Source organism: Pygocentrus nattereri, chromosome 4, assembly GCF_015220715.1.
Source record: "Pygocentrus nattereri isolate fPygNat1 chromosome 4, fPygNat1.pri, whole genome shotgun sequence".
Taxonomy (NCBI): Eukaryota; Metazoa; Chordata; class Actinopteri; order Characiformes; family Serrasalmidae; genus Pygocentrus; species Pygocentrus nattereri.
In genome coordinates, this window is record NC_051214.1 from 37,111,387 (window position 1) to 37,132,048 (window position 20,662).

The window sequence follows — 20,662 nt, forward strand, 5'->3', positions numbered from 1 at the left end:
GTCATGGCCACGACTTAATCATCGCATTCCCACGCCTTAGGATCTCGTTCCCACGCGTTAATAAGGCGTGGCCACGCATTATTTTTATTTATACAGGATGTCAACACAGGAAGCTTTTCTGTAAGAGGCAGAGGCAAAATTTTGCTGATGCCTTTTCTGGTTTTGGAGGCAGTATATCAAAATATTGACCAAGTATCTCAAAATGACTTCAACATCCAACAATGAGCTAACGCCAAAATAAAGATTTATTTAAAAGAAATATTTTCAGTCTTACATTTTTCTCTCTCTCAAAAGTACTTTTCCAAATTTTTGACTTTGAATCTCAAAAGTAGTGGCGACTTATTCAATATTTTGAGTTTGTATCCAAAAAAAAAAAAGAAAAAGTAAAGATTTTAACCTAGTACCTTGAAATCACGTTTAAATTTTTTGGCTTTTAGTATCAGTCAATATTTTGAGAAAATAATACTTTGAGAGAAACTGCTGCCTAAATAGTAGAGAAAACACATCTTTGTGGGTACTTTTCACGTGATGCACATTTTCCCAATTTGTGATCGTCACATCATGATTGATTCATTTACGCTTTTCACAAGTAATTTCATGGTGTATATTAAAAGATTGCTACTTTATCTTAGGTAATAATGTGAAACATTAAACCAAATGAATTCATGTAAAAAGGTGCAAATTCAGGGCATAATACAATACGGTCACTCTACATGACATGATCTTGTGAATGTGTTTTAGACACTTCCCATATAAATCATACATATGTTAAATGACTTTTCTGTAAGGGGTGGTTTGCTCATGGACCTGAAAGCTGTAACCAGTTCTAGAGTTAAATTCTGAAAAAGATCTATAGTAACACTACAGGGAATTGTACAGTATTGTCTATATTACAGTAAATTCAGAAAGTTACACTCATAACACTGACTCAATATAATCAAATGTAGAAAGATTACAAACAAAATATATGGTTTATAAAATGGTCATTTTAATTCAGGTTACATAGCTGTTACATAGGGCATTTTAACATTTTCACAAGGCTCTTGGGGACTACAATCAATGATTAGCAAAACACAACAGTGGTCCGAATATCTATCGACATCACTGGACAAATCAAACATCCTCAACATGTGCACAAACCTGCAATGAAAGTATTGAACCAAACCGTGGAGCAAGTGTGTATGCAAGATTGACTCCCATACCAGTGTATGCTGAAAAACGGGCATGCATGGTCTTTTTTTTTCTTTTTCTTTTTTTAATCATTCGACCGTTTTAGTTCATTGCAAGCCTTCGTAAAGTGGCACCTTTTGACTCAGACATGCTTAAAAATAACACAAAGTGAGTTTTGTGACTAGGAAGGAGTGTTTTGTCACTTTGTTACTTCCAAGAAGCCCTGGCTGAAAGAGACCACTGTGGGGGGTGGGGGGTGGGGGTAGCGAGCAATGTCTAGATGATTAGCTAGTAAAACAGCAGCCTTTCATCTTAACAGTACTGGAGTGGAGTGTTCAAGCCAACACCAAGATGGTCCACAAGGGTTTAATCTTTAACAAATATGTGCTGACCACAAGTGGCCAATAAGAGAGAATGCAGCAGGACGGAAGAAAGCCTGTCTTGCTTTGCCTGAGGCTGTCTTTGCTTGTTACTGACACTTCTAATTCACCAGATTCGCAGTGGACATACACTAGTTATTCTCTCACGATTTATGGACTTGACATTATGTGAGGCTAATACTTTTCTACAGCAGACACTGCACATAAAGGCCAAAAGGACAAAACCACAAAACCAAGGAATGGAGAAGTTTCTTTAACGTAATATTTTTGATCGTCACCACCACAAGCCAGGTGGGGAGAGGGAAGGAAGAGTAGGGGGAAAAAAAAATAAAAATAAAAAAATCTGACCGATTGGAATTTTCCTTACACACAGCTCATTGGTAATGATCATGGATTTACAGGGCTAGAATAATCATAAGTGAAACAATAAGGAATGAAGATGTGTAAAAAGTTTTTTTTTTCCTTTTTTTGTTTTTTTTTTACTTTTAGCTGTGGAGAGAACATGAAGGGTCTTAGTTCTCTCCTCCTTCTCCTCCTTCACCCTCATCTGCTGCGTTGTCAGACGTCCATAACTGAAAAGAGAAAAGTTTTCCCCCTCAGAGGCATGTAAAATATTGAACATCTTAAATTCTTTCAGCATGATTTTCAAATTCAAATCCCAGCTGATTGTGTGCCGTATGCACCCAACCAGTTTAAAGTCCCAGTTCCGCTCGAAACAAGACATGATGTAGCGGTAGGAGAGCAAGAGGATAAAAATCGCAGGAGTCGGAACTTTTAGCCACCATTGCTCCCACTGAACCCTGTTCACCCTGCATTCTTATGATTTTCACATTTAGTTCATGTGAACACACAATGAATGTTAAATTATTCAAAGTAAAAAAAAAATGTCTACATTCTGAAGAAGTTTTTGTTCACTCAAAGCTACCACACGTTTTTTTCAAATGGAAAAATCTCTAATTGTGATCAACTACACAAAAAAAAATGTGATTAAATTCAACTCATTATTTTAATTGTTTGACAGTACCATTATTTACATTAGTGATGCATCAATAGCAATTTCTTCCGATTGAGTACGAGTACATGGTTTTAAGCACTTGCCGATACTGTTTGCGATATGATGAATAACAGATTTAAACAGCTGTTAACGTGAATGAGTGCAAATGACCTTAACAGTTAAGCCGTTGAAATCTCATTTTAAATTTTAAATTAAAAATTTTAATTGTGTATTTGTTGGCTATGCTATGTTAGTTACATTGGATCGAGTAGCTCTGCAATGGAGAAGAGTGGAGTTTTTTCCACATCAGAAAAGCTCTTATGTACAACTGCTTTTCAACAACTGTCTCTCTAGCCCCATGACAGCAGGAATCTGTATGAAAACACTTGGAGCATCATACGTGAAACGCAGCTCTTCAGACAGCTCAGCCTGAGGAAAATCATCAATAAAGCAGTTTATTTAAAATACAATCCATGTCCGTGTACTGAGCTAACAAGCTGCTACAGCAGCTTTGCCACATAATGCACTAAACCCAAAGCAGGCAATGATGTTCATTGGTAGGACAATATGGTTTCTCTATAGCCTATTTTAAAAGACCGATTTAAAAAATTAAACAGAGTAAAGCCGGGAAAAGGACTTTGGTAGCAAAATTCACGTTTGCCTCCATTATGCTAACCTAAGGTGTGTGTGTTTAAAAATGGCCAAACTATTAGCAACACTCCTCTGTGTGAGCTGACCCTCACTCACTTCCAGCTTGAGTCATTCATTAGTACAATAGCATACACTAGGCATAGTATCATGTATCGACATATTTTAGTACAAGTAATGCCACTGTATCGGTCAATGCCGCTAATACCATTGTCAGTATCGATGCATCCCTATTTTCCATATCAGAAGTCATCTTACCTGTTGCAACCTGTACGTGTAGCTACAATAGTTCATCTGTGTAAATATTAGTGAATCACTTTTTATTACTTTAGTTTTAAAGATTGTGGCACTGTTTTATATTCAGCGGTACACTGTAACTTACTGTGAGGTTGTCTCTAAGCAGCTGCATGATGAGTGTGCTGTCCTTGTATGAGTCTTCATTCAGCGTATCAAGCTCTGCAATGGCTTCATCAAAAGCCTACAAGCACAGATTCAGAATTTGTGTAAAAGACAACACAATGCTTCAGTCCCACACTATGGCCAGTCCACCTTACAAACCCATAACTTGGAATCACACTTCAGCTTGGTTTCCCAGACATGGATTAATAAGCCTAGCTTTGGACATAACTATAACTTTAATGGTGATTCAATGTTTAAAATAAATAAATAAATAAATAAAAATCAGTACAATAGTTAAGCTTAACCTGTGTTGAGAAATCAGCTCAATAAATTAAAATAAAAGTACAATGTAAGCCAAGCTTTGAAAGTAGGCTCCATACATAAGACTGCTGTCAAGCTCAGGAGGTCCTACCCACCTGCTTAGCTAGGCCACAAGCCTGCTCAGGAGAGTTGAGAATTTCATAGTAGAAGACAGAGAAGTTGAGGGCCAGGCCCAGACGGATGGGGTGTGTGGGCTGCATCTCCTTCTTACTAATGTCAAATGCATCCTGATAGGCGCTCTGAGAGTTGGTTATCGTATCTAAAAAAGGGACAAAATAATAAATAAAGGCATTAAACAAAATACATATATTTCAAAAATTAACTCCACACTCAGTAGATTGATCACCTTTACACGATGCATCCCTTTGTTGCTTTATTTTTAAAACAATATTACATTTTTAAACACCATTTTGTTTTTTTAGCTTCGTGATCAATTGATCTACACATGCTCCATCTACAAAGGTGTTCTTTCGTAGCAGCTATTAATTGGTTGGACAAGCTTAACAGAATCATGCAAAACTTTCACCCATGCTAATGAGACATTAACAATTTTTTGGTATAAATGCAGAATTGTTCACAGTGGATTGGCAATGTCTGTTAAGAGCTTCCAGTTTAAAATGCTGTAGTGACAGAAAACAGGTGAACATTAGATGAGATAGAAAACAACCTAACTGGACTGCTTTTGTTGCTACTCAAAATAAAGCAGGTTAGGAATGACAAACAATCCGCTTTCAAGATAACGGCTTCATCAAAAACCTGCATATTTAGATTCTGTGTAACTACAACTAAATGCTTCAGCCCCACTCTACAGCCAGTGTGTTTACAATACCTTAACCAGGAATTACATACTTGGTTTCCCCAACATGGATTCACAAGTCTAGCCTTGGACTCGATTATAATGTTAATGATGATTCACTATAACCCTAGCTTGATTATGCAACCTAAATATTACACTCAATCCATATTTACTTGGTAACCTTCCACATGCATTTAAAAAACATACAATTTTAAATTAAACAGGTGCTCTACATATACTTATGACAAAAACTGTGTGTATCCTAGTTTCCAACTAGAACAAAAGGGACGTTTGTCAACCTTTTCTGTAAAGCTTGTTCAATCTAGCAACGGTCACCAGGAAGAATGCATTACAATTACAGCATATCAGCTGGACACTTAGAAGACACTTCTAATTATCTAGATGATGATCTTTCCTTCATAGGAAATCTTGGGCTAAAAATTGGCTAAATGTCAGAACTGGTTACTACTTTCTTTCATCTTCAATATCTAATGAGAGCAGTGAGGAAGAAACTGAAAAATTGGGACTATGACAGCTCTTGATCTAAGGCTAGCTAGGAGCCAGAGGGCTATGGAGAGAGGGGGATGGGAGAGAAGGAGGTACCCAGGCAGAGAGCATCCTTCAGCTGTGCAGAGGGCAGGGAGGCTGACTCACTGACAGCAAAAGAAGCCCCAAGGCATTGGTATGCTCCTCAAACACATTTGGAATCCAAATTTATTCATCTTGAATTAAGCCTACAAGCCTAAATTCCCCTTAGGCAAATAATGTTACGCTCACATGGCCTCTCCACACAACCCCTTGATTCGACTCTAAACATGATGCTCATCTGTTGTCTTACAATGTCCCAGTCATCACATTTTTTCTAGTGTACCAAAATCTCAAGATATATTTGGATCTGCCACACCTACATCTTTTGTTACGACATGCTTTGATCGTTTCTATATGCAAAAAGAAATTTTATATTACATTCAGGCACAACGAAAGGTATGCCACTGTGTATCGTCTGTTGACAACAGTGACAGTATCCAAGACAGCACTGAATATGTGCTTCAATTATGGCACAGACATGTTTTGTAATCTTGGCTTAAGAGAAATTCGGTTAACAGCTCCGGAGAGATTTACTCTAGGTGCCAAAGTTGCATTTAAAGTGTTAACCCTTATTTTATAACATCAACAATAACTGATTTTTCATTGTGTTAGTAGTAAAAATTATTAAAGTGTGTGGGGAGAGTGAAGCATCCCAAAGTCCATCATCACAATCAAAAACTGTTTGTTGTCCATTTACATGGCTTTTCTGAGAGTTCCATAAAACACAGCCAGAGAACGGATGATTTAAAGGCTGATTTGAGAAACACTCAGCACCATTATAGGTTAAAGTCAAGCTCAACCAACTTGTTCTGACTTAAGACTAAAGGCTCTCAACATAAGGCAGTTGATATAGTGTAGTGGGTACCACCTCTGTCTTTTATGCTGTAGACTGGGCACCCCACCTGGGCAGCACCCTACACTATAACAGTAAGAGTCCTTGGGCAAGACCCTCAACACTACCTTCACCGACCTGTGTAAAAATGATTAAACTTATAAGTCCCTCTGGGTAAGAGCATCTGCCAAATGTCATAAAATGTAAATACGCATGCTTTAAAATATGGAAGACAAATAACTGTATACTACCAACTTTCTCTAATTTTTGCTTATATGACAATGTTTTGGGAATAAAAAGTGGCCTCTGAAACTCTCACAGTTCATTCTAGATCAGGGGTGTCAAACTGTGTTCCTTCAGAGCCCAAAGTTCTGCAGAGGTTAGCGATTTCCATCTTCCAACACTATGGCTGTTTCCAAAACCACACACTGCAATACTGAACAGTAGGGATGCATGATAACGTAATTATATAAAGATCCGTCAAAGACAAAGGTTTAGTTTTGAACAATATTTCAAACAGACATCTAAAGCTCCTGCTCTAAAATGTCTGCATTTTATATATTCTCTGCATTTGTAATGCTCTACAACTACATGACATGTCTCCGTAATGGTAATCCAGGGGGGGGGGATGTTGTCTTAATTATCTTACAAATGTTAATGCATCCCTATCAGCACATATGTACACAAAAAATATCAAAATTTACCACTGTCCCAAAAAGCCCATTTCAGCGCAACCCTACAAAATAGTATGTTAAAATCGCACACTACCAACATTGGTGCGCTCAGCAATGTAGTTTGTGTAGTATAGTAGTATTCACTTTTGGACACAGCCGTCAATTCAACACAAAGGCGACACTATAATTATCAAGTATGTTGAATGAAGCAGACTATAGCCCTGAAGCAACTCATTTGGACACTCCTGTTCTAAAACAGCAGTACACAAACACATACCTTTCTTATCATCTCCTGAGGCAACCTCTGCAAGATATCTGTAGTAGTCACCCTTCATCTTTAAATAGAAGACTTTGCTCTCAGCATTAGATGAGTTTTCAATCAAATATTTGCCCAGGAGGCCCTAAGAAACAGAGAAATGGAACAATTCATATTAATAATGGTAATTTCACATTTTCATATCCATTACATTCCTTCAAATTGCCCTGAAATTCTAAAAAGATAGTGACTGCTTATCTACATGACAACAAATAATGTAAATAATTGACTAGCAGTTTTACTGCAGTTCTGAATAGTCACACACATCTAAAACAAAATGAAGTCAGTCACCTTCTATAATCCAATGTAATAAGTTTAATACAAATATACCAAAGCTTTCAGGCTAGCATACAATTGCTAGATTGCGTTAAAGCGTTAAAACTGTCATATAAATACACAAACATATATACACACACTGTAGGATAACAAATTATCTAACTGACCATAAGAAATTATGTTCTGGGTGTTTGTGTAACTGTGTTCAGGGGTACACACTTGGAGGAAAACATGCAAATCAAGTGCGCGCGCGCGCGCGCACACACACACACACACACACACACACACACACACTGGTGGAGCACAGTCTGCAGACATCCTGTGTGAAAACCCAGCCCTTTCCTCTAGCATCTGAGGTCAATGCTAGCCTAAAAGGCCCCTTCACCTAGGAGAGATGCAGCCTAGAGACAGTGAGATGTGGATAAGAGTATTTAGTCTAAACAGCATGGCACTCTGCACTTGCCTCAGAACCACAGTGCTCTCCAGGTCATACTCAGTTCATCTTGCCATTCATCAGTACCAGATAAGCATCTGTACTGGACAGGTGAGACACTTCAATGATGCATAAGCAGTCCAACGCATTCACTCTCTCAGAAGACACTTATTAATGACCAAGTCACCATTATTTACGAACCTTAATAAGTACTTAAATATTTAATGTATTGATTGAAATAATTTATTAAATTATCTTTTTTTTTATTATCTTTTTTTTTTATAGCCAATTATCTTTTTGGTAAATCTACAATTGGAAGTGGTGCGAAACTGGCTTCTTTCCAGTCCACAGATTTGTACAGATTTCAACTCTGCTTTGCTAATTAGCAATTGAGCTGAATCAGGTGTGTTTAATGAGGAAAGCTAAAAGAACCCAGTTTCAAACCCCTGATTGACATTTCTGAATTTAGACTGGATTAAATGTGTCAAGAAGTGCTGACGTGATTACTTCAAAAGCAAAATTATTTACCTGCTCAATGAATTAGTAAAAATTAGTTGTCAATTTGCATGATGACACGAAATTCTCCTCCTTGCCTCTCTTACAGTAAAGACAGACTGATATACAGGCCAATTTATTTGCCTTTTCTTTTAAGCATTTCTAATCCCACTCGGGCTTTAAGGTTTCTTGATTCATAAATGCAAAACAGGTTCATCATAACCAATTATCAATATAATCAATAGTGACAGCCTGTCTGATGGTGGAAACAGCCACTCAATTTGGCAGTACTGGTAACAAAACTAGCTTCTCTTACAAAGACAACCGTGGAGAGAAGAAAAACCACATGCCTTCAGTATATGCTGAACCAAGTATACCTCAGCAACAACATTAGGCCTGCCACAGCTTCCTCTCAAAAGAACCAGCATGTTCTTTAGACAGTCCCTTTCCATTACAGCCAAAAAGAAATTTAAACATCAATATTGGTCTTCAGTAGCCCAATCATAATGCATGTTTTGAGCAACAACAGCATACTGCTTCAGGATTTCAGGAATGGGCTGTACATTTTAATCTCTTTTTATGAGGCCATGATTTCAATGTGAGTAATGGAAGCAGTAATGGATGACCAGTTGGTTACGTACAGAATTAATACATTCATTTGCCTGTTTCAGACCAAACTTGATTGTGTATATTAATGGAACATATTTCAGTTGTTCTGTCAAAACTTTTACATCTCACCACCAGGCAGCAACACCAGTGACTGTCACATGAATTCCACCAAAGCAATCATATTTAACACATTTATCTTTGCATGGTTATTGTTAAAAGGAGTCTGTTTTATAGTCTTTAAAGATACAAATTTCTGACTTCAAACCTTGTCTTGGCTGACTGACAGCTTTTGGAATATAAGGAGAAAATATTTCAAATTAAATGCACAATGCTTTAATCCTTTTAAAAAAAAATAATTAAGTCATTCAAATGAACAATTATTTTTCAATGCATATGGGTGTGCAGTAAGCATACCGGACAGCAGAGGGTCCTGTTATTAACCATATCCCCCTGTGAGATTAGCTAGCATAAAGCTAAGCTTTGCACAAGCGCATCTGTAATCCACCAGTAGTATTCACCTTCAACGCTCTATTTATAACCAGAGCACACTTCCTCAGCTCATAACAGCTGGTCGAGTTGAGAACATAGCACACTATAGCCAGCACCTGCAAGACAAGAAGACACTAGAGATACCTTCCCTTGCAAACAGAGCATGAAACATTAGCTTCCCTAATCCTTCACCACAGCATACGTGCATGTGGGAAGCCTGCGTGTGGGAGGAAGTGAGCCAACACTAGGGGGCTGAAGCAGGTAATCTGAGACAGAGCTACTGCTGCCTCCTCACACCTTTCAGTTCCAGCAGGTGCTAGAGAAAAGAGAAAGTATTGTATACTTTTCAGGCTGGGCAAACTGAGCAAAACAGAAAATGTATTCCTTTAGATAACCCGCAACTGAAATGGCAAAAAAAAAAAAAAAAAAAAAAAAAAAAAAAAAAAAAAAAAAAACACCTTCATAACTAGCAGGTTGGTCTAGTGTATTGAGTAACAAACCAATCATAATCTGTCTTCACTGACCTCTTTGATAAATCCATAGATTTGGTCCCAAAAGACCATTTTTTTGGATTTTTACATTGAAAAGGCCTCTTACTAAAATGGAGGGGGAGGGGGAGGGGGGGGGGCATGTCATGATGCAAATCTAGCTGTGCTAAACACAACCTAAAACAGTAGATGAAGCAACAGAGGGATGCAATATTTCTGCCTGCAATGCTATATTGATTGTAAGTAGTTGGGGGGGGGGGGGTCATTTGCCTCTGCACCACTGTTACAGGAATCAATCGCAGCTCTGCTCTAAAGAAGCATCATCTCCACCATGACTGCTTCCTGAACCGAGGTACAACCACATCTCCACACAGTGGACATTTCATACCAGCCCACAGGGACATTGACTAAGCCTAGTCTTGGACCATACTGTAACATCAATAATGATCAGGGAGGACTCAGGGTTTTGGCTGACAGCACAGCAACACTTGTATTTTGTGGCAGCAAGTTACATAAGCAATACAATACATTTTTTTTAACATTACTGTTCAAGAAAATTGCATTATTATAATAACATAACCACCATGACTAAGTAACAGCACTAAAATGTCCAGCAGTATTTGTGGATCACTAATCCTGAGACAAAAAATAAAACACTTCTCTGGTCAATGTGAAAATACACTCATGCTGACTGAGTGTGCCTGCCAGCGGCAGATCACTTAATTATATATATCTGTAAACACGCAAAGATGACTGTGGCTTGACCTTAACCGTTACTACCCATACAAGCGTCTCCTCTTGGGCAGTACCGAGTACTGAATCCTTACTGGACTTGCAGCAACAACCACCGAGGTCCGACTTACCAGCACTTCGTTGCAGATCTCGCGCAGCTCTGACTCCACTTTCTCCCTGTACTCCTTCACCATCTGAAGCTTCTTGTCGTTGGCCTCTGTCTTCTGCTCGATGCTAGAGATGACCCTCCACGCCGACCTCCGCGCCCCGACCACGTTTTTGTAGGCGACAGACAGCAGGTTCCTCTCCTCGTTCGTCAGCTCGGCGCCCTGCTCTGTAACCGCCTTCATAGACGCCGCCATGTCGTCGTAGCGCTCTGCCTGCTCCGCCAGCTTGGCCTTCTGAATGAGCTCCGCTTTATCCATGGCTTTAATGGCAGCTGGCAATCTAGCTATGGATCTTAATCACTAACTCCGACAAAGCGGCGAGTCCGGTAAGAAGAGAAGGGAAATGAGTGAAAGCGGGTAGAAGGAACAGTTCCTAGCGAGTAGAAAGAAGAAAGAAAGCGAGTATCCCGAGTTGTACCTGCAAGAAGGAGAAAGAAGGTGTGTAGCGTTACTGTAACAAGCTTCAGGATCAGGTACAATGTTAAATCACAAAAATACTACGACAAACTACGCTGCATCACATAAAACGATTAGCTAACGGGTGAGCGAATTGACGGTCACTGTTAAGACGAAGGACAGATTTAACTACTAGAGCGCGAACCATATGAAGTGAAAGCAAACGCAAACGCCCAAGTTACCTACGAGTACCTGCGTGAACCTGACTAGCTGTGGGGATTAACACCTTTAGCCAGCTGGCTAACCTACACTAGACAGGTGCGATCGTATTCTGCTCTCCACGGCCACAGACACGACCTCTTTCTGTACACACCATGCTAAAAGTAAAATAAAAAACGTATTTTCAACGACGACAAATCGGTCTCTTCGCGTCCTACGCTAATATCTAACAGTAATGCTGAACGAGACTTGGAGGTGAAGCAGCGCACCTATTGCTGCTGCTAGCTAACATGACCAATGGGCACGAGAAGCGCCAGCTATTTCACCGTTTTAAAGCGAACACAGACAAAATACAAGACAACGCATATTAACCGCCCGACTAAATGTATATGATGTTTTTGTTTTCTTTTTCTTTTTTTTATCTGCGAGACACACACTGCGCGAACCGCCCGACAACTGCATCCATCTTCACGGTTAGAAAATAACCCCGCATAACCGTTCCTGAATCTGTTAGCTAGCTAGGTTAACGCAGCTATGTGGCTAACGGGAAGATATTTCTGACAGGTCTCGTCTTCATCCTCGTAGCGTAACACGTCGCAGCGGTTTGTATGAGCACATATTTAACGTGCGCGGCTTTACCCGACTATCTAGTAATAAAAGCAAGGGGGAAAACCTCACCCACCGTGTACGGGATCTCCAGCGTTTCGCTGCCCTCTTCGGCTCTTTGGAGGGAGAAAAGACTCCGATTAACGTCCAACCGAACCTGAAAGTAAGAAGGCGTGGTCAAGGGAGCTGTAATCCAATGAGGACGTCTCTTGAGGTCCGGTTTTGCCGTTCAAGCAACGGAATTGACCAATGGGCGTTAAACGCGGGAACGGAGGCGGGACTTGACTGAGGCCACGGGCTTTGCTCCAATGAGAGGGAGAGAAAATACGTCACCGTCGCGATGGAGACAGCCTCCCCCCCCTCGTGTTGTACACTCAGCGGGCGTGGCTGGGCTCGAGAGATGGCAGGCTGAACCACGACACAAGTTAATGCGCTAGCTTCTGTGAGTCTAAATCGGCCCTAAGTGCTGTGCAAATGATCTTGTTCTTGCCCCTCAACAAGGGCCAAGACACGATAAGTTAAAAAGTGGAAATGAACACACTTCCCTGCTCAAAAAAGAGCATTTCTAATGGGAACAGGCTTCATGATTGCCATTAAAGACCACCAGCTTCCTGTAGGACACATTTAGATACCAATAGGAAACCATCAGATGCATCTGTAATCAGTCCTATAACTGCTGTTAAACAAAAATCCTTTACATTGTGATATCAACCCATCAGGAAAGCACAAAATGCCATTGGTGACTGTTGGACATCACCAGGTTTTTTTCCCTTTTCCGTGGGGTTAATACTCTGAATCTGCCTATCAGTGCTATAATACACTGTACGTACACTGTGCTATAATACACTGGATGGCTGGCAACCACACAAAATACCCCATGCAAACGAGAAAGCTTTTAGATTATAGGTTAGATTAGCAGATGTCTACAACCTTTGGGCATGCAGTGTGGAGTCATGCCTACTACTTGTATTGCAGTTATGTGTTTCATTGTATATGACTAATGATCTAGAATGAAAAGTTAGACTGTCAGCAGTAGCCTAAATCATACTTTGCCATGTTGTTGTGAATATGTGACTTGCTGCAAGAAAAGTGTCATCTCTACAGCAATGAGTTTAGTAGTGCATGTCCATTGTCTAATAAGCATTTGTTGTCAACAGGAAATCCAGGCTACATTTGTATTAGGTCCTCAAAAGAGTGCTGTAATCTGGGCTTCTCATTTAGTGACCTCTGGTAGATTTAACTACAAAGGAAATCATGTCACCACTCTCCAGGTGTTGTGTTGATTTTGCAGCTGATGTGCAGCATCTGCAGTGTATAATCGGCCAGTATGTCATTGCCTATGAGGTCTAGAGGCAAGTCAGCCGTTCCCAAATGAGCCTGTGCCTATGAGTGTGCTACTCCAGTTGCTTCCAGCTGAATCTCCTTCCAAAATCTTTTATGAGACTGTGTGACATCAGCGTATTGGCATCCTCACTGAATTTATCACAGTTGTTTTCTTAACAGATTGCATTTTGTTTGCAGGCTCGTATAATGATAAACAGGACCTTATTGTCCAATGATTCAATTGATTAGCAGGAAGACTGCTCTGTTTAATAAGAGATCACATTACAGAGGGCATAAAGAGACTGGTGCATTTTCTTCTGTAGTATCTTGGACTGCAGGCTGAAGCATTTGTGACTGACCACAGTGTAAGTGAAGAAATCATTGATACGAAGCACATTGTATGTGGTAGAGAGAAAGAGAGATAATGAATGTGAAATCTTGACTGTGCTTGGCACTCAAGCTGCTTACCTGTACAGAGTCAAAATAATGACTAATCTTCTTCCAGTGGCGGGAATTGGCATTATTGATTGGGCATGCTGTCCAGTGCCCATATTCTACTTACAAGTAGTTCCTAATAGCAGTAGTGTCAGTAACTTAGTTTGCTGTAACATAAAATTAATTTTTTGCTTCATATGGGTGCAAGCTTTAAAGGGGTATTCAAGCCTAAGACTATCATGTAATACGTTTTTTCCTCTATTATATAATCTTCGTAGCACAGCTTTGCATCCCTCAGCCACATCGTTTCCACAGAATTCATGATTCTATATGATTTTATCATGATGCACAGTTTCTGTGTCTTCATCTATCAGTGTTCTCTCACCACATCATATACATAAGTACTCCTCTATCTGTGTTCATTGCTTGGATAGTGCTTAGTTCAAACAGGGTAAACGAAAATAAGAGTAATTAAATGGGCACTAATCACCCTGTGGCAAGGACAGCCAATCTGAAGAGCAGTGTTTGGATTCTACAGTCAAGAGCAGGGTCATTTAGAGATAGACATGTCATGAGACAGTGAGCAACAAACAAGTTTGTCTTTAGAAAAGTGCAGAAGCCAGAGAGCCTATAAATTGTATCACCCATGTTCTACAACTACTCTAATAGTGACACGTAGTGAAAGTGTAAATAAGCTTCATGATAATGCCATGGACTTACTACATAATGTCTGTTCTATTGAAAGGTCCATATTATGGAAAAACAAATCATCTGCTTCTTTAAATAGGTGCTGTACTAAGTAAATACTACTATAGTTTCAAAATGTCCTGTTCACCTGTAAATAAAGTCCATATGGAAAGTAAACTGAACTCTTTTTTGAATCCATTTTAAAAAGTGCTGTTACTACAAACAGTCTGTAGCACAGTTACTAGAGTGGAGGATGAGGGGAAAATGATTAAACGTTGTGCTGTTCCTGGCTGTCAGGAAGCAAAATTTTCATGGCAGCCTTCCAACACATCCATACATCCTAAAGGAGTAATTTTTCAACATCCCTGAAGATTTCAGTCCAAACTTAACACTTTGTTCTGTACAGCTGATTTCAGCTGAGACTGCTGGGGCAACCAGAACAGAGACAGTTTACACACAAAAATGTTATGGAATCTTGTCTGGAAATAGTGGCCCTTTCACTGTAAATCTCACTTCTCCACTTTCAGGAACAAAGGATTATCTGATATAATCTGGGTGCAAGCTTTAAAGGGGCATTCAAGCCTAAAACTGTCATGTAATATGTTCTTTGTCCTATTGTATCATTTTTGTAGCACAGCATTGCATCCCTCAGCCACATCGTTTCCACAGAATTCATGGAATGGAAGTCTTGCATCTCATACGCTGCTGCCTCTTTAGCTAATCCGCTCCACATTCTTGTTATTTTGACTAGGATTCTCTCGAGATTGGAGACCAATAACACACTCAAGCTGCCACTCAGCACATATCCAGCCTACTTGGCTTCAGCCACCCCATTATCTAAAGCGGACAGGGAGCCAGCGGCTGTGGAGGACGTGTCAGAGTCTGTGGGACACTGAGTGCACCAGGAGTGCCATGCCTTTATCTGGAGCTCCAAGTGCTGCAGCTTTGGTGCTCTCAGACTTGCAGAACTTTCATATAATGAAAGAAAAGATGGCATTTTCTAAGCAGCATAGGCTGGTAATGGCCTAACAGTCTAGTCATACAAGTGGCTGTCAAGAAGATGCATTAAGCAATGTAAGATTCTGATAAATCCACAAGGCTCTCATGAATCTGACCACAATGAATTTCACCCGATGCAGGCTCTAGATGAAGTCTTGTCAGATCATGTCCATTACTCATAATGTGCTCAGAAGTGAGTGATGGCACTCTAATCAAGACACCCTTGTAATTTCACTTTTACCATTCTGTATCTATCTATTCCTCACCTCCCCCACCCAGTCTGCTGCCTTCGCCGCTCGTGAACTGGATCAGTCAGGCTGTCAGCTAACACTTTCTGCACGGTCGAGCGCTGTTACATAATGTGTGCTCTTTCAGTGGAGAAGACGGAGGAAAAAAAAGCTTAGGGCGTAGTCTGGTCTCCCTGAAAACCTGCCTGGAAACAGAGCTTATCCAAGCCTGCACACACACTTGTTATTTCGATACACCCTGTAAACACACAGTCACACTACGATGTCTCAAAGAGAGAAAGCTAAAGGAATTGAATGAACTGTCTCACTGGGCTACAGATATATATGAACTTTGTGTTTTTAATATACACACACATATCTTCTAAGCCAGAGCCTATCCCAGCTGCCATCAGGCGGAAGGCAGGATACACCCTGGACAGGTCGCCAGTCCATCGCAGGGCAGTATTTTTTTAAACACAAAACATAACAAACTCAAAATATGCAGCACAATTCCACAGTCATATTAACACATCCTCAACAAACAAACTTAAATATGGCATTTTACTGCAAATGTGAGTGTACAATTTCTATGTATTTGCTGAGTTTGACACATTGGAAAAAAATAAAACACAAAACGCAAAATGTGCCATAACTTTTGCATAGCAAAAGCCCTGCTATGGCTGTCTATGGTGGGGATAGTAGTAACATTTGCACTCATGACACTTACAGCTTGTAACGAGGAGTGAGGAGGTGGAGTCAGAAAACAAGGGGGGCGGACTAGGAAGGCACCCAAACAAAGAAGCATATGGACATGTAAACAGACACACATGGAAGACTGAAACACAACACGAGCACATGGACGGGACTGGGAGGGGCCAATCGTGACAGTACCCCCCCCACCCCAACTCTAAGGTGCGCAACAACGAGGCGTGCCAAAAAAAACCCCAGAAAACCAAACACAGAAACAAGGGACCAAAAACAGGGACACAACCAAACTAAACAGGGACAGGACACGGGACAGGAGCCGGGACACAAGGAACAGAGAACGGAACAGGCACAGACACAGAAGCAGGAACAGAAACAGGAGCAGGAACGTGAACAGGAACAGGAGCAGGAACACGAATAGGAACAGGAGCGGAAGCCTAAGGCACAGCCACCAAGACAAGACAGGGAACAACAGAGACCATGGGCACAGGCACAGGAACGGAAACAGGCACAGAACCTGGGACAACAGGAGCTGAAGGCACAGAAACAGGAACAAGAGAGGAAACAGACAAGACACAAACAGACTGAGAATGAAACATGGAGGGAGGACGAGGAGGCACAACACAAAACGACGCTGAACGAGAGACGACTGGAGGCACAACAGGACAAGGGAAATAAGAACGTAAAACAGACCACACAAACGAGAGGGGAACAGGAACCAAGACGGACACAGGCACAGAAACGGACACACAGACAGAGACCGGGACAGAAACAGAAGGATCCACGACAGGAATGAGAATGGGCACAGAAACAACAGAAGGGAACAAAACCACACCCGGAACAGAGGAGGGCAAAAATGAAGGGACAAACAAAACAGGGGACACAGAAGCAGACACAGGAGAAACAGGAGGGCCACGGGGATCCACAGACACAGAAGAAACAGGAGGCCCACAGGGAGCAGACACAGGAGAAACAGGAGGCCCACGGGAAACAGCAGACACAGGCAATGGCAGGAACAAAGGGGCTGTGACTTCCACGGAGGCAGGCGAGCCTGCAACGACGCCCACGGAGGCAGGTGAGCCTGCAGCGACGTCCTCAGTGACAGGCGGAACTGCAGCGATGTCCTCAGCGACTTGCGGCGGGTCCAGAGGTGTGGCAACTGGCAGCAGCAGGTCTGGAGGCGTGGGTTTGTCGCTGGTAGTGTCCACGGGAACAGGCTTGCCGCAGGGTGCGGCCACAGGGTCAGGAATGCCGCGGGGTGCGGCCATAGGATCAGGAACTCGGGCTGGGGACAGCTGCTCCAACCTGGAGGAACACACAGACACAGGACCCTCTCGGCCACTCCCAAGGCTCACTTCGAGCTATAGGAAGCTCGCAGTGGCGCTTGAAAACGTGCCGAGTACCATAATAAGGGTTATCTGTATGCTCCTTCTATCTCACCTCGACTTGCGCTACAGATCGCGCCTCCCTGCAGCATTGCTCAAGCCGGGTGGACCCAAGGCGCATACCTGAGCTCTCGTCATCCAAATCGAAGATGGGATGGTCCTTTGCCTTTCTGTGGGATCGACGATACGCTCTTGTCCCCTCAGCGCCAGGGGATTTGGTCTCACTGGCTTGGCGGTGTTGGGATGCGGGTAACTCGGGCTGCGTAGAAACAGCCAGAGTTTCGTCCCAACGGAACAGCTACATCCCAGTATGTCGCTTACTCGCTGCATCCTCTTTTGGCTGGTCTTTAGGCGGAGTCAGAAAACAAGGGGGACGGACTAGAAAGGAACCCAAACAAAGAAGCACATGGACATGTAAAAAGAAGCACATGGAAGACTGAAACACAACATGAGCACATGGACAGGACTGGGAGGGGCCAATCGTGACACAGCTATTTTGTTCATAAATGGTAGATGCTTACCATTTAAAGGTAAATGAATTGTAAACATTCATTTTGCTTTAATACTTTAATTGTTTAGCCAAAAACAAAATGTGTTATGTGCCCTTCTCCCTTAGTGAGCCTGTTTCCTGTATTTTAATTTCATATTGTATTTCACTTGTGATGTACAGTCATAACATTATGACCACCTCCGTGTTTCTTCTGTCCATTTTATCATCTCCACTTACTACATAGGTGCAATTTGTAGTCCATCCATTTCTCTGCATTATTTGTTAGCCGCCTTTTACCCTGTTTTTCACTGGTCAGGACCTCCATGGACCCTCACAGAGCTGGTACTATTTGGGTGGTGGGTCATTCTCAGTACTGCAGTAACACAGACATGGTTGTGGTGTGTTAGTGTATGTTGTACTGGTCTGAGTGGATCAGACACATCAGTGCTGCCAGTTTTTAAACACTGTGGCCACTCACTGTCCACTCTATTAGACACTCCTACCTCGTCAGTTCACCTTGTAGGTGTAAAGTCAGCGATGATAGCTCATCTGCTGCTGCACAGTTTGTGTCCTTCATCAGTGGACACAGGATGCTGTTTCGCTGGATATTTTTGGTTTGTGGACTATTCTCAGTCCAGCAGTGACACCGAGGTGTTTAAAAAGTCCAGCACTGCCATGTCTGATCCACCCCGATACATATAAAATGTTCATAGTTCATTTCTACTTTTTATCTCTTAGAATTAAACAGGCTTTTTTTTATCACTTTTCCTTTAAGACTGGTATATGTAAATGAGCTCTGTCCTAATTGGCCCTGTATTGTTCTTCATTCAAAAAGCAGTCCAGACAGAAACTCTCCTTATAACTTCAGCATGACAGGGCGGAGCAGAACTTCTGTAGGCTGTATAGGTGGATGTATGTAAATGAAATGGTTTTTGTGACATCACCAAAAAAGTGAATTCAGTATTGGTTGTTTTGGCAGCTTAGTTTCAACTATTTGTACTGTATGAACTGGAGAGTGAATAGTATGTATTCAAATTTTAACATGGCTTATATTATTTATTAAACTGTTATTTGAAAAAAAAAAGGGAACATTCAGTTTTCATGATATGGGCCCTTTAATTTAGGGTTTCATAAAGAGAAAGGAGAAATATTGAAATAACTCTCTTTGGGATATCCACACGTACTTTTTAAAAAAATACACAATATAAAAGAATATTGTGTAGCCACATTTCAGCAGGACTCAGAAGCAACATTATGAGATGTTATATAGTTTTGCATTTCTCATGTCCTCTTTTCCTCCACTTGATTAACATGAAAACCAGCACTGGAGATGGGAGAGTTTTCCCACAGCGACACTGAAGCTTGTAGACAAAGAATGTTTTCTGTTTAAATTTTTTTTTATTGAAATGACTATAACAATGCATGGCATTTGTGTATTACACTGAGCATTTCAGAGGCTCCCTGTTATTTCAAAACACATAATGAATACAAGAAAAAAATTTTTTCTAAAGTTGTGTAATGGAAAGAATAATTTATAGAAAAGAAGTTATGCAATAGCACTGTAAATCTTTGGCTTGGCTCACATTCTGTTGCTGTAATGCTGCTGTGTGGATAGATGTGCTGAGTCATGGAGCTGTAGGCTGGCACTGCAGGCAGCATCCTGCTAACAGTCATCACTCATCCACACTGCTGCTTTACTCAGACCTCCCTGAGCCAGAGCTCCACCTAAGAGGGCCACCTGAAACCTCTCATAGGGAGGGAATCTCCATGTGCAGAAACCCTGAATGACCTCTCTGATGTTTTAACTGTGTTAAATGTCTCCAGTGCTGATGTTAATGTCTCCAGTGCTAGTTTTAATTTTAAAGAATTAGAGGAAAAGTGAACATGAAAATTTTTTTTAAATACAACATCATAACACTGCTAATGCTAAAAGCAAATTCTGATGTAAAATGCTATAATAATGCAGTCAGCTATAAAACATCTTATAAAGCTACATAACATCTCAAATTACATACAAAGCAAATTACATCATAACATGCTATAGTTATGCAGTCAGCTATACAACATCTTATAAAGTTGCTAATGTTAAAAACTAATTATAGTATGTCAAAGCATTCTGTAGTTATGTAGTCAGCTTTATAACACTTTATAAACCTGTGCAACATTGTATCATGTTGCTAATGTTGCTAATAACATCAGGCCTAAAGTTGAAAACTGCCCAGTTGGATAAAGGCATGTTTGCCTTTATTTGGGCTGATTCATTTAAATTAGCCTAGATATACAGTATTGTACATAAGTCTTAGGTATCTGAGAACATGGTAATACAAGTTTTTTTTTAAATCTTGGCTATAATTCTTTTATTAGATTAAAAAACTTATAAACA

At 40.8% G+C, this 20,662-nt stretch overlaps 1 protein-coding gene across 1 annotated transcript; it reads right to left on the bottom strand.

Moving 5' to 3' along the window:
• Window positions 1–966: 966 nt before the first annotated feature.
• Window positions 967–12,220, bottom strand: ywhaqa (tyrosine 3-monooxygenase/tryptophan 5-monooxygenase activation protein, theta polypeptide a). The gene is made up of 6 exons (XM_017682239.2): window positions 12,105–12,220; window positions 10,772–11,225; window positions 7,080–7,203; window positions 4,008–4,171; window positions 3,575–3,670; window positions 967–2,122 (listed from the first exon to the last, which is right to left on the bottom strand). Exons 2-6 carry the CDS (start codon window positions 11,063–11,065, stop codon window positions 2,063–2,065), a joined length of 738 nt encoding a protein of 245 aa, XP_017537728.1. The 5' UTR covers window positions 11,066–11,225; window positions 12,105–12,220; the 3' UTR covers window positions 967–2,062.
• Between the last annotated feature and the right edge of the window lie 8,442 nt (window positions 12,221–20,662).